Source organism: Jaculus jaculus, chromosome 6, assembly GCF_020740685.1.
Source record: "Jaculus jaculus isolate mJacJac1 chromosome 6, mJacJac1.mat.Y.cur, whole genome shotgun sequence".
Taxonomy (NCBI): Eukaryota; Metazoa; Chordata; class Mammalia; order Rodentia; family Dipodidae; genus Jaculus; species Jaculus jaculus.
This window is the reverse complement of record NC_059107.1, coordinates 62,628,193-62,643,901: the sequence shown is the minus strand read 5'-3', so window position 1 is coordinate 62,643,901 and position 15,709 is coordinate 62,628,193. Positions and strand designations below refer to the sequence as shown.

General features: G+C 38.2%; 1 protein-coding gene across 4 annotated transcripts in view; it reads right to left on the bottom strand.

Moving 5' to 3' along the window:
- Positions 1-15,709, bottom strand: part of Exoc6b (exocyst complex component 6B) — a 672,146-nt gene that overhangs the window by 399,922 nt on the left and 256,515 nt on the right. For 3 of the 4 annotated variants that reach the window (XM_045152123.1, XM_012951116.2, XM_045152125.1), the window contains one exon: positions 12,293-12,469. The exons of the other annotated variant lie outside the window; for it this stretch is intronic. In XM_045152123.1, coding sequence (XP_045008058.1) covers positions 12,293-12,469 — 177 coding nt within the window. The remainder of the gene's footprint in view (positions 1-12,292; positions 12,470-15,709) is intronic. 4 annotated transcript variants of the gene reach the window in all.

Genomic DNA, 15,709 nt, shown 5'->3' with positions numbered 1-15,709 from the left:
CAAATCCAGAAGTAATTCTGGTATATTTTAATGTGAATAATGGCTTGTTGAGAAAACATCAAAAGAAAAAAGTATCAGGGAAGAACTGAAGTCAATTCACAGAGCTAAAACTGATTTGCCAAGTGATATGACAACAAAAGTAAGCGGTAATTGACTTTGGATCAATTTCCTCAACTGAAAAGGAAACTAACAGTTAATTTCAGAAGAAAAATGCATAAAGAAATAATCAAAATAAAGACCTCACTAAAATTTTAACTGATTCATTGGAATAGACTAGCAGACATAGCTAACTTGAGTCAGGCTGTTCGAGACCATAAAAGCTGGTCTCCTTTAATTTACAAAGCAAGCCTCAGTTCTTTGGTGAGCAAAGCTACTCTAACCAAGCATTTTTCTTAATGTAATCTCTTCATTGTCCAACTACATGATTACTGAAATTTTCTTCTTTCAGACACCATCATACCTCATATTTATTAGTTCAAACTTACTGCTTGCTCTGTTCACCTGCTCTGTACCATTAAGGGCAAAGACTCTATATCTAAGTCCTGTAGTAATATACCTTGCACAGGCAAGCCAGATCAACAACCTTCTGTGATAATCTAAAAGGAAAGTGCTCAAAACATCAAGCCATGGTCTAAAAAGAAATTTATGCACTCTCATTTCAGGTGATCATGATATTAAAGAATCTTTACAGCTGAGCATGGTGGCTCATGCCTTTAATCCCAGCACTCAGGAGACAGAGGTAGGGGATCGCCAAAGTTCTAGACCACCCTGAGACTACACAGTGAAATCTAGGTCAGCCTGAACTACGGTGAGAACCTACCTCAAAAAAAAAAAAAATCTTTACAGTTACTCCTCTTTAATTTCAAAGTGAGGAAATTTACCTTGACACCTAACCACAATCTATAGCTATAAAGAACACAGTCTCAAACAAAAAACATAAGAAAACAGATTCATAATAATATTTAAATTAAACAAAAACTGCATATGCGTATTAAAAAGATAAAAATGTAATGTTTAAAGTTCAGTTTATATAAGAAATGAAACATTTTTATTTTGAATGACAGTTGCTTAAAACATTTTATATACATATATATATATATATGTGTGTGTGTGTGTGTGTGTGTATATGTATATATACATATATATATATATATATATATTTACTAAAAGCTTCAACATTCTTAGCTAATTTTAAATGGCAAATTTAATCCTAACTTGTTTTATCTTTTTGTATAGTTTATTTGTTTTGTTTTACTTTGCCTCCGAGCCATAGTTTCTCTCAAAAGGAAACTGCCAGTACATTAGTTCATTTACCTGTCAGACTCCTCATCATAGAATGAAAAGCTACACTAAGGAACATTTCTCTAGAAATCTGTGACAAATAAGTTAATAGGCCCTTTAGTAACTAATGGGTTAGAACTAGTTTATCTTTGTAAAGTTTAAAAATTAAAAAAAAAGATATTTCAAGAGGAAACAAATAAGTTTTCTATCATCACCAACAAATATTTACAATCAAATCTGTACTCTGAGGCTGTTTAATATCATTGTATCAGCTTCAAACTGTATTTTATAGTGACCTGGCCTACAAGCTTTGGGTCTACTATTTCTTGGCTTTTGCAACCAACATCCAGATAAATTCTCCCAAATGCATGTAGATCAGCGATGCACTTTAAAAACACTACAAAGAAATCTAGGCAAAGGATAAAGGAGCAAGATGAAGCTCCAGCTCACAGTCTCCTCACCTCCCCAAACAGCTCAATATTTAGAAATCATTTTCCTCTTGCTCCCCTCTGTGAGAAACACTGGGAATGATGCTGGAGCTCTGAGGAGAGTGCTGGGAGGGCAAAGGTATGTGAAATATGCACTGACTCATGGTGCTCAGAGCCAGAAGTGTTTTCTCTGCTTCTCCTAATGAGAAAGAATCACATCTACAGAAGGACAAAAGAAGAGAACACTGTACGTGAAGGAATGCCATCCATCTGCAAGGAGAAGGAATGCATTTTCTAAAATCTAAATCAACAAGGGCAAAGAAGAGTCTCAGGACAAAGGTGGTTTTCCTGACACATGGCCACAGGTCTGTCTTAAGGTCCACATTTTGCTCTGCATTTAAAATGCTATCATGGTCAAAGCTGGTTTTATGTTTTCTTCCCCTCCTTACTGCTTCTTCCACCACTGGCAAAGAAATGACTCAAGATGATTTAGGTTTCAGCAGGGAGGGGTCCAAAGACACTTTACTAAGCTAACAATGACTATTTCTAGTGGTTTCTGTCTCCTAACAAAAGTCATGACTTCTTTATCAGCTTCATCTAATTTTTCCTTTCCAAAGTAAATAACACAGCCCTTACATTTTACACATGTCCAAATTTGACAAATCATTATCGACTAAAACTATAACTGATAAGAGATAACTTTGTGGTAGGACCTTGTCATTTCCTCTCATAAGAGCTTTCTTTCTGGGATACAAAAACATGATTAAAATAGTTAAACATTTCCTCTGCCTGGCGGTCAGGGACTCAAAACATTCAGATACTGGAGTCTGTATTTTTCTAGAAGTTCAAACAGCTCTATGATGATACCAACAAACAGTACAGTCCAGATGATCCCACATAATAGCTAGATGTTTTCCTAGAGAAGTCACAAGAAATAATTTCATCACCAAGGACAGCAGCTGCCTAATTCCCTACAAGCTTCCTGCATGGCATGTAAATGCCTTCTCTCAGTACTTCTTGAAGGATCAGAAAGGTTTTTGATTATAGAGCTCACATCCATACCTCAGAGCATGCTATATAAGTTAAGAGAACTTGGGGCTAGAGTGATTTCTCAGTGGTTAAGGTACTTGCCTAACAACTCTAATTCAATTCCCCAGTGCCCACATAAAGCCAGATGCACAAAAAAGGCACATGCATCTGGAGTTCATCTGTAGCAGCTAGATCTAGATGTCTTTCCCTCCCTCCCTCTTTCCCTCCTGAGCATGGGAGCTCATGCCTTTAATCTCAGCACTCACGAGGTCAAGGTAGGAGGATTGCTGTGAGTTCAAGGCTAGCATAGGCTACAGTGAGATACTACCTTAAAAAATCAAAAACAAAGAAACAGGAGGAAGGGAGGGAGAACAAACTTGACTAATTTAAAAATAACAGATAAGTAATAAACTACTCAAAGAATGTTAAGGTAACTGAACTACAATATAAGGACACAAAGAGCCAGTTTCAAAGTCTTTCTGGGTCTCTGTCTGCTTCAGCGACATGCTTGAGCCCAGCATCTTGGACATGCTAGGCAAAGGCTCTCCACAACTGAACTACACTCACAGTTCTTTCTCCTTAAGACAGGTTTCACTATGATAACCTCAATCCTCTAGCCTCAACCTCCCAAATGCTGGGATTATGGGGTATGCCACCACACATGGAAAATTCAGCCTTGCTAGCAAATAAATATTTAAGTTTGGGCAAATGCACAATCATGTACTAATCATCAGAATCATGATAAATATAAAATGCCACCACCCTTCATGCCCCTTGGGAGTCCAACCATTCCCTGATACCTAGCCCCTTGGCAATTTTGTCCTAGAGCTTTGCCATTTCAGAGTGTCATCTAAATTGACTCATACAGCACGTAGTCTTTTCAACCTGGCTTCTTTCATCTAGCATAATGCCTCCATTGTTTCGTTGTCTACATTCATTCATTTTTATTTCAGAGTGATACACTAACTGTGGATATACCTAACTTCATTTTATCCCTTTATCTACTGAAAGATATTTGGGTCATTTCCAGTTCTAACAAGGTATAAACAAAGCTGCCATAGATTTCCAAGTGTAAGTTTCTAAGTGAACCTATTAAAAATCTAGGTTAAATACATTGGGGTGGGATGATGAGGCCATATGGTAAAGGCCAGCTAACTTCATGATAAACAAGCAGTGTTTTCTACAATGACTGTACCATTCCACATTTTCACATAAGTACAAGGCCAGTAGCTCAACATCCTTGTCAGTATTATGTTGTCAGTACATTTTTTAATCTTACCTATTTTAATAGTTGTTTAGTTAAAACAATATTTTTATAAGAAAATACATTATGTGCCCCCATTTAGATTAGCTAAATAAACTAAACCTACATACAGTAGTGGAGTCCTATTCAGTAAAAATAGAATAAGATGACTTTCTATGAATTTATATAGAGACATTTTCAGTATATATTTTCAAATGAGAAAAAGTCCAAAAGTATATTTGTATATTATGATACTCAGCATGTTATTTAAGGACACACATATAAATTAATGAGGCTAATTAATTACAAAGGCTAAGTATATTGGGGAAGAATAGGGAAGAAAATGAGATTTCACTCAAAATATCTTCTGTAATTTTGTCTTTTCAACCATGTTCATATCTTACATTACTTAAAAGATTAAATTATCAAGTCTAGGGGAACACTAAGAGAAGATTAAACAGACTAAACTCACATAAAAAATAAACACAATTTATGATGACCACCTGGCTGTAGCTTCAGGAAACCAAACAAAAAAATTATAATCTTATAAAACATTGCTGACAGTTGGGGAAAACTGCATACACTACTGTACCAAAGTTAAACTTCCTAAGTATGATCACTGTTTTGAGGTGAGATAGAGGAATATCATTCCCAAGAAACAGCTTGCAGAGGCTGGAGAGATGGCTTAGCAGTTAAAGGTACTTGCTTTGCAAAGACTACTGGCCCAGGTCCACTTCTTTGGCACTCACATAAAGCTGGTTGCACACTGGCACATAAATCTGTGATTCCCAACAGAACTACAATAATGGCACAGACAGAGCCAGGAGACTCTAAAACCCATAGGCCAACTACTTTGATGTTCCTTTAAAGTGTGACAGTTCATTTGCAATGACAAGAGATCCTGTCTCAAAGAAAGTGGAGCATTGACACCTTGAAGTTTCCACTGACCCCCACATGCACATTGTAAAAAACCATACACACATATCAAAATAGATAAAATTACAAAATGAAGAACTGGGCTGGAGAGATAGCTTAGTGATTAAGGCTCTTGCTGGCAAAGCCAAAGGACTCAGGTTTGATTCACCAGTACCCATGTAAAGAACAAGGTGGTGCATGCATCAGAGTCTGTTGCAGTGGCTAAAGGCCCTGGTGTACCCATATTCATTCATTCATTCATTCATTCATTCTCTCTATATATCCCTTCCTCTCTCCCTCTGCCAAATAAATAAATAAATACAAGAGCTGATTGCAGTAACACTCATGCATGATGAAGCATGCCATTTTCTCTCAAATGGCTCAGTATGGGGAGCGGAATACATATATATTCCTGATTCTTTCAACAACTTTTGACAAAGAGAAGGAAAGCAGCAAATGTAGTAAGTGGAGTATTTAGGGGAGGAGTAGATTGATCCCATACATGTAACTTTTCTAAACATTTGCAACCCTTCAAAAGAAAAACAATGACTGAGCCCAGGGTTCTACCCATGCTAGGCAAGTGCTCTCCCTCTGAGCTAGAATTAAGCCAGTCATTTTGAGAAGGTAGAACAGGGTATTTCAGAACAGCAGAGGGGAAGGAGCACATTCCATGGCTGGGGCTATCAGCCACTTAGCACAGGGTGAGAGAGGTGAATAAGCAAAGCAATGAGAATACAAAGGAGAAATTCCAGGAGCCCTGAAAAGACAAATAAAACTTTAATAACTTAGGTGAAATTTCAAAGTAACAAAACATTTACACTATTCCCACATTGAAAACAATTTAAAAGACCTTAAACTAATGTGAGTCATAATGTATTTTCCAAATGAAAAATCTGAAATAATGTAAATAAAACAACCAAAACCAATATGCTTATTATAAAAAACCATAATGTTTTCATCCAGCATTCTAAGTTGCCCATTGGGAACTTAGTCATATACATGACTATCTAATTTTCTTTTGACTATATGAAACTTTTAACGGGCCAGCTTTCATTGAGAAAAGAATTTTTAAAAAGAGCACACAGAGGTCAATGAGTACCAGGAACAGGCCATCACTTTATACTTTTTTAAATTAATTAATTTTGTTTTGTTTTGTTTTTCAAGGTAGGGTCTCACTCTAGCTCAGGCTGACCTGGAATTCACTATGTAGTCTCAAGAAATTATTTTATTATTATTTTATTCTACATTGCCTTTTTGAGTCAAGGTCATACTGTGCAGCCTGAGCTAGCCTTGAAGTTACAGCAATCCTCCTACCTCAGCTTAATATAATGCCCAGTTGATAAGTATGTTTTAGTAACTTGCCTATTCTTAGACTTTATATAACCTTTTCTCTTATTTTTATTTAAATTTTATTTTTTTTAAAGGTTATGCTCTTATACCCTCTATTCTCCCACCTCCATTCCACTGAGGGCCCTCCTCAATGGTTTTTTTTTTTTTAATTATTTATTTATTTATTTGAGAGCGACAAACACAGAGAGAAAGACAGATAGAGGGAGAGAGAGAGAATGGGCGCGCCAGGGCTTCCAGCCTCTGCAAACGAACTCCAGATGCGTGCGCCCCCTTGTGCATCTGGCTAACGTGGGACCTGGGGAACCGAGCCTCGAACCGGGGTCCTTAGGCTTCACAGGCAAGCGCTTAACCGCTAAGCCATCTCTCCAGCCCTCAGTGGGGTTATTGATAATCATTGTGAGATCCTTAAATCTGTTGTCATTTTTGGGTAGGGACCCAATATTAAACAAGCTGCTGCTTCCTCAAAATGAGCACACAGTTGATGATCAACAGCAACTATCAAGTGTCCAGACATAGCAGTGGAGTGACTCACTCACAGTCCTTACCCTTGGTGGCCACCTGCTACTCAGAGCCACTCTAATGCTGAGAAAGAGAGAAGTGGGAAATCCAGACTTTTTATCACATGACCTTTAAAAATTGTTGACTGTTGTAATTTGGAACTTCTATGTCCTCCAAAAGCATACATGTAAAAGCCCTGGACATCAACCTACAGCACCAGTAGGAAGTAGTAGAACCTTTATGTACTGCACAGCATAGTGGGAAGATATTAGGTCACTTAGGGCAGGACCTATAGTATGTATTTAGACTGAGTTTACATTTTAACATTACCAGGAGGTTCCCAACACATGTGCGCTCAAGAAACCCTGCTCTATACCATGGGTTCTTAACTAGGTTCTTAGGAGTAAAATTAATTCCATCAACCCTTGAACTTTCATATAGAACTTTTCACATGAATCCACACACATTCTACAGGGAAAAAAAAATACGTTTTCTTAAAAAACTCTCCAAGTAACGTAGAACCACAAATAACCTAAGAACAATTGCCCCACAAGACCCTGTGCCACAGTTCCCCTGCTCACAGACTCAAAGTCACCATGCTCCAAAACTGGGCTTCTCTCAATGAGGTCTGCTGAAGAATGACAAGAATGAAGGTCAGAACGTCACAGTGGGCCATGAAAGACCTTATCTGAAGAATTTATTCGCAACATGCAAGAACTATGCCAAGAAACCAGTTTGGAGACATCTAAATAAATAATTCTCTACATGAGGTTTGAGATTAAGAATGTGCACTTGAAGAAGACTCAAACTGAGAAGTAAACAAACAGAAGGTAGGATTTGTTAAGATAGGATGCCATTAGATGACAGTGAAGGGCTGACTTCTTCTAAATGCTCAGTCAGCAAATCTCTAATATAGATTGTGTCTTAGAATATGGGATCATTTAAAACTATTAATTTTCCAGTACTTTCTTATCATACTTCCCTTACGAGAGAGCCCCAATATATGTTACAAATCCCACTTTCCTCATCCCCTCTGGACCTCATTGGAGTACAACACACCAATTCCAAGGTATTTACTCAAGATCGTCAATGAATTCATGATAAAGAAGGGGTTCTATCCAAAAGATTCTCAACTGTTCTACTCAAAGAACTCTGTTATATTTTATTCTTAGTTTTATCATCTAAGAGCTCTTCTGAGTGTGTATTATCCAAGGTAGAAACTCTATGTAGCTCAACATTCCATTAACTCATAGCACATATATAATTTTTTGGATGATGGATACCCAAAATGAAGAAAGGAGTAAACTTTTCTTTCTTGAGATAGATGCTGCATTGTACCATTGTGGCACTGGTCATTTGTGCTGACTGCAATACCTGATACGTCATTCAGGAGATCTATGTCCTCATATACCAGACACTGACAGCAAGAAGAGATAATGCCTGAAAATGTTCAGGGATCAAGTCCTTTCTGCCTCTTTCTATCGAAATGGTTTATCAGGCACATGGTATGTTCTTTAAAAGTTATCCATTAAAAAAGAAAAACTAATTAAGTAAAAAGGGATCCATTAAACAACACTCACAAGATCTATTTTTTGGAGGTGGGATATTTATTAGGACTTTTTACTATCCTAGTATAATATAAATTAGAATGAAACCTTCAAAGTTTTTTGAGTCTACAGTATTATGTATGGGGCACACAAGCTCTAACACTAAACTACAATCCCAATCTACTTTTTGCTTTTTATTATGAACATAAGATCTCTCAAAGTTGCTTATGCTGGCTTTGAAATCATTCTGTAGCTCAGGCAGGCTTTGAACTTGCAACCTCACCTAAGTTAGCCTCTCTGGTAGCTGAAATTACAGGACAAAGCCACCAGGCCTGGCTGCTTCCAAGCATTTTAACTATTAGTGTATCTTATTTACATATTGAACATTTTCTTTCTTTTTTTTTTTTTTTTTTTGGTTTTTTGAGGTAGGGTCTCACTCTAGCCCAGGCTGACCTGGAATTCACTATGGAGTCTCAGGGTGGCCTCGAACTCATGGCGATCCTCCTACCTCTGCCTCCCAAGTGCTGGGATTAAAGGCATGCGCCACCACGCCCAGCATATATTGAACATTTTCTAAGAACGAATCTATTTTAATTAAAAATGATAAATATAATTATTAAATTATAATATTTTAATTTTTTTTTATTTATTTATTTGAGAGCAACAGACACAGAGAGAAAGACAGATAGAGGGAGAGAGAGAGAATGGGCGCGCCAGGGCCTCCAGCCTCTGCAAACGAACTCCAGACACGTGCGCCCCCTTGTGTATCTGGCTAACGTGGGACCTGGGGAACCGAGCCTCGATCCGGGGTCCTTAGGCTTCACAGGCAAGCGCTCAACCGCTAAGCCATCTCTCCAGCCCTAATTATTAAATTATAAAAATGTGCCCTCCTTAGGCTGGAGAGATGACTTAGCGGTTAAACACTTGCCTGTGAAGCCAAAGGTCCCAGGTTTGAGGCTCCATTCCCCAGGTCCCACATAAGCCAGATGCACAAGATGGTGCATGCATCTGGAGTTTGTTTGGCTGGACACCCTGGCATGCCCATTCTCCTCTCTCTCTCTCTCTCCCCCTCTCTTTCTCTCTCTCTGTTGCTCTCAAATAAATATATAAAAATAAACAAAAAAAATTTAAATGTGCCTCCTCAAGCCAGGTGTGATGGCACATGCCTTTAATCCCAGCACTAGAAAGGCTGAGGTAGGAGGATCGCTGTGAGTTCAAGGCCACCCTGAGACTACAGAGTGAATTCCAGGTCAGGTTGGGCCAGAGTGAGACCCTACCTCGGGGGAAAAAAAAAAAACCTGCCAAAAAAAAAAATGTGCCTCCTCAGTAATGTAAACAAGTATGGTACTTTACACATGATGGCAGACTTTCAATCAAACTTCAATACTAGATAATTTGGTATTTGCTTTTCAGGCCAAACAGCTTAGATGAAGCCAACTAGAATGTTGCAATCTACAGCAGTGGTACATCTGAGAAGTCAGCAAGGAAGAGAAGTGAAAGTAAGACAGAAACTAACGTGTGTGTTTCTGTGGAGGTAGAGAAAACTTCTGGTGTCATCTTTTGGAATACCATCCACCTCCTTTGAGATAGTGTCTCTCACTGGCCTGAACTAATTAGGCTACACTGGCTAGAGAAAGCCACAGAGATGCTCCCAGCTCCTCCGACTCAAGGCTGGGATTACAAGTGCATGCCACCACGTCCGATATTTTACATGGGTTTGAGGTATCAAACTCAAGTCCTCATGCTTCCAAGGAAAACACTTTATCAACTGAGCTATCTCCTCAACCCTGATGACCACTTTGTTATGCGGAAGATAATTATGTAACTGTGTAAATTATAGTGAAATTCCACGTCACTTCTGTCATTCGGCTATCATTGGATATGTGCCCAATATTTTATTTATTTATAAGCAGAGAGATACAGAGGGAAGGAGGGAGGGAGGGAAAAAGGGACAGAGGGAAGAAAGAAGGAACAGAAGAAGGAAGAAGGGCAGAGAGAAAGAAAGAATGAATATGGGTATAGCAGGGCCTCTTGCCACTGCAAACTAACTCAAGACACATGTGCTACTTTGTGCATCTGGTTTACGTGGGTACTGGGAAATCAAACCCAGGTTGTTAGGCTTTATAGGCAAGCTTAACTGCTAAGCCATCTCTCGAGCCCCAATGTTTGGTGTTTTGAAGAACCTCTATACTGATTTCCACAGTGTATACTGGTTTATGTTCTCACCAGCAGTGAATATGGATTGGTTCATCCCTGGACTCATCCTTTTCTTCTTTCCTTCCAATTAGCAATAACCAGACTTTGCATTAATCTCAATGGTTAAACTAATAATGCTGTGCAAAGCTAGCACATTTTCTCTCCCTCTCTCCCCATCTCTTTATCTCTCTCTGATTATAAATAAACAAAATACTGGACAGATATACTAAACAACTAAGTTGGCAAACCACAAAGATGTTTACTGCATCACTATTCACAGTAGCTGAATTATGCAATCAGCCTAGGAATCCATGAGGAGATGAATGGATTAAAATGTGGCATATGCATGCATGCAATGGAAATGATATTCAGCAATAAGGAACTAAGTTATGTCACTTACAGGAAATGGATGGAACTAGAGATCATCATATTAAGCAAGACAAGCCAAACCTAAAACTAAAGGTCTTATTTTTCTCTCACATGTATAACCTAGTTATTACAAATATATCTACATACATACACACACACACACACACACACACACACACACACACACACACTCAACATAGAATGGTAACTCTTTGAGAAAAGAATGGGAACTAATGTGCGAAGGAAGCCCAGAAGAAGATGGAGAGGAAATATGGTCAAAATACATGATATAATTAAATAACTATTACTCAAAACCCATCATTTTGTATATTGAATATGCACTAACAAAAAATTTGAAGAACAAAAATATGTTAATTCTCAGGAAAATGGATATAAATGAAGGCCATCATGCTACACAAAATGGACCAAACTCAGTAAAACAAGTATCATGTGTTCTTTCTTTCACATGCAGAATCTACATTAAAAAAAAAGGGGGGGGCTGAAAAGACGGCTTAGTGGTTAAGGTGCTTGCTTGCAAAGCCTATGGACCCAAGTTCGATTCCCCAGTACCCATGTCAGCTAGATGCACAAGGTGGCACATGCATCTGGAGTTCATTTGCAGTGGCTGAAGGCCCTGGTGCGCCCATCCTCCCTCTATCCTTCTCTTCTCTCTCTCTCTGCCTCTTTCTCTTTCTCACATAAAATAAATAAATAATAAATTTTAAAATATATTTTTAAAAAAAGGCCAGGTGCGGTGGCACATGCCTTTAATCTCAGCACTCAGGAGGCAGAGGTAGGAGGATCGCTGTGAATTCAAGGCCACTCTGAGACTCCATAGTGAATTCCAGGTCAGCCTGGGCCAGAGTGAGACCCTACCTTTAAAAAACTAAAACAAACAACAAACACAAACATACGTAAGATGTGAAATTAGAGGGCGACTATTTGGAAGAGGAAGGCAATATGGGGAAGTGACAAGGGAGAGCAACAGAGGGCTGCATATGAACAGAGGATATAATTGTTTATATGAAGGTGACATAGTCAGGCCAATATATTTATACAATTAATATGCCCTAATAAAAAGAAAAGAAAAAGTGAATGAGTGGAAAACATCCTTTGTTGGTTTCAAAACTTTTCCAGATTCAGAGGAAGATCACTTCTACATCTAGGATTCAAGCTAGACAAACTGTATTCTTCCTTTCAATCAATATAGAACCAAGAATCTTCAATCTTTTCAAAACTTGATCAGTAATTGTTCTGAAAATAATGTAATTTATTTTCAGTAACTTTGATTTATTTAAGTTAGTACTCATTTAAATTCAAAATAGTACTTAATATTCAGCAGACCATATAATTGTTTATATAAATAAACTCACATCTCAAACATTCTAAGTTGAAGCTTAAAATGATATAACTTCCCCAGCCTGAATATTAGTTACCTCTTCATCATCCTCCTCATCTTCAACATCCAGGATTCCTGAATCCTGCTCAGACTTTGGGCTTGTGCTTTCCATCTCTGCATCAAAGACTATATATGCATCTTTCTTGCATTTTCTTTTGCTGCCTATTCTGGGTTGTTGCAAGACAATGTTATCCAGGTTTCTTTGCTGTTGAGCCTAGGATACAGAGACACACACAGAAGGAGGAAGTAGGGAGGGAGAGAGAGGAGGAGGGAGAAACTTAAGCATTCAATGAACTAATGATGAACAGATTAGAAAATACAATAAAATGTCTTAATATATAGATTTTTAGCCCCAGAAATAAAGTCAAATATAGTTATGCACAGCCATAAAGTTTATTTTTCAAGACAGGGACTCATAACCCAATCTGGCCTCAAACTTGCTATGGTACTGAGGCAGTCCTTGAACTCCTGATCCTCTAGCCTCCACCTCCCAAGTGCTGGGATTACAGATGTGTAACCCAATCCCAGCTTAATATATCCTTTTATTAACCCTGAAGTTATCCTGTCATTTCCTAAGTCAGAGAAAAAGAAAGTCAATATTATAAGATTTTTTTCATATATATCGATTAAATCAACACCAACACCAACACACACACACCTAGAACTGGAGAGATGGCTCAGTGGGTAAGAGCACTCGCTGTACAGTTGGAGGGCCTGAGTTTGATGCCCCGCACATATGTAAAAAGTCAGGCATATAGGGTATGGTAATATATGCCTTTGATCCCAGCACTTGGGAAGCTAGGATAGGAGGATTGCCATTAGCACAAGGGTTTGAGGTTAGCCTAAGGCTACAGAGTGAGTTCCATTCAGCTCTGGCTAAAGTGAGAACCTGACTCAAAAGAATAAATAAAAAAAGAGAGATAGAGGGCTGGAGAAATGGCTTAGCAGTTAAGGAACTTGCCCACAAAGCCAAAGGATCCAGGTTCAATTCCCCAGGACCTACATAAACCAGATTCATAAGGTGGCACATGCATCTGGAGTTCGTTTGCAGCAGCTGGAGACCCTGGCATGCCCATTCCCTTTCTCTGTCCCTGTGCCTGTCTATTTCTCCCAAATAAATAAATAACAATCAAATATCTTATTAAAAAGATAGATGGTAGATACAGACAGACAGACATACAAACAAAAGGCCAAGCATGCTATAATGCCAGTACTAAGTGGGACAGAAATAGGATGATCATTTATGTTCAATGCTCAGCCAGTCTAACCAAAACACAAGGAGCTCCAGTTTCGGTGACAGACTCTGTCTCATGGAAATAAGGTAGAAGAATAAAGAATAAATAAATAAAGAAAGAATAAAGAATAAAGAAGGTCACCTGATATCCTCCTCTGGGTTTCATACATGTGTGCATAGGGCATGTACATCCACATACATGTGTTTATACCCCACATATTATACCCACATACACACACAGAAGAATGAAAAACACCCCCAATTTCACCTAAGTGGCCAGAAATAAGCACAAATGCCTCCTAATGTATACCTCTTGCAAGAAAATGTGACCACAGGGAATCAACAACAGAAACAGGAAACCATTCAGTATTACACCTAGAAGGGACCTCAGTCACATTCAGGAAACTGAGACTATAAGATAAAAGATTTGTTCAACTCATAAGTCCATTGAGTTAGTAAATCAGAAGCTCAGAGTGTGATCTTAAATCCACATTCTGCATTCTTCCCTGCACCAGCAGTCCTTCTAGCATAAGTAAAACATTTCCCAAAATAAGGGTCCTGTGACCACATCAATAAAAACACTGCATGCCGTGGCTTTACGGTCATTACACATAGTGCATTAAGCGAAGAATAGCAAAAGGAACACTGTCTTTAAGATACCTGTATAATTTGGTTAAATCGAGCATGTTTCAAAAGTATTTACCTGTGGAGCTTTCCTTTTTTGTTGTTTTGTTTTAATATGATACTTAGCATCATGCCAAGATGTAAGACTTGAGCATGTGGCCTCTCGGAGCAGATATTTATCAGTCAGTAAATTTCTCCTCAGTAACAAGTAGAAATTTGTTCAGGAGAAAAAGGTCTTTCCAAATCTCATGAATGAGATTAAGGAATTCAAGATAAGTATAAGAAGTTAGTTCAAGCACTGGGCAAATGAAACAATTATAACAGGACACAGAAAAACTGAAACTGTTTAAGCTAGTTTCTGCCAAAAACAAAATGAGAAGAACCTACATTCCACAGATTAAAATCTATGGACAGATTTGTTTCTCTGCACATTACCCATATGGATAATGTTCTAGGTTGACTGACATAAATACTTGGCTTCAGTTAACAGAAGGAGATAGAGCATGCACACACAAACACTTAACTTGGGTCTACATATAAGACACCAGCATTTCCAGGCCCGCCTGGGCTAGAGTGAGACCCTACTTCGAAAAACAAAAACAAACAAACAAAAAAAAAAAAAAAAAAGCGAGAGAGAGATCTCAGACTCTTTCGAACTTTCGACGCCTCTCAAAAGTACAGTGTCCTTTCACGTGGCATCTACTACAGACTACTCCTATAAGGATAGAGGACTCAGGAAAACAAATGGAACTTCTGCTCTGTCCTACTCCAAAGAGCAAACCCTCAACTGTAGAATGATCTCCTGTTCCCTTCTTCCTCAGCCTTCTTTCAGAACACCAAAACCAAAGCTTTTCATACTGAAGTGTTGTCTTATAAAATCCCAATTGAACAGCTATTCAAATACTGCTAGTCTGTCAAGCAATCCAGGGAAGCACTACTATGTAGGCCCTGTCATTTACACCCAAAGATGATACAAATTGGGAAATTACCTATGGAAGTAATTTCCAATGTTCTATGATTGTTTTTAAGCTGGTGTCTGACTTTCCTATTCATTTAGAACAATGCAAAGCAGTTTGAGCAAATCAGAACACTGAAGGAAGTAGTGAGCCCTTGGCCAGAAACCACAGGGTCTTACATCACATTCTAAAGATCTGTCAGAAACTGGATCTCACTGTCAAAATAATCAAGACTTCTCCTATAAAGGAGTCATCAGAGAAACTATGACACACAGAAACTGGTCAAGTTGGAAACAAAATATCATATAAAATAATAAAATTAATACAACATTAATATCATTATGGATACAAGTAAAATTGCTATCTATTCTTCAAAATGTATGTTATGGCATTGGGAGGAGGTGGTGATGACAAAATATAGAAAAATACACAAAGTAGATTATGATGAAAATGTGACATTAAGGTTCATGAACAAATCCACTAAGAGCCCTTCAGAGCTCTTCCCTAACATGCTAAGTTACTTTACTGAGAAAACTCACTTTATGCCCATACAACAGCCCTGATCATTTCTGTAGACTCTGGACAAGGTAAGCCTACATGGCATTTGAGCAGTTCAAAGTCATCCTCAGCTATACAGGAA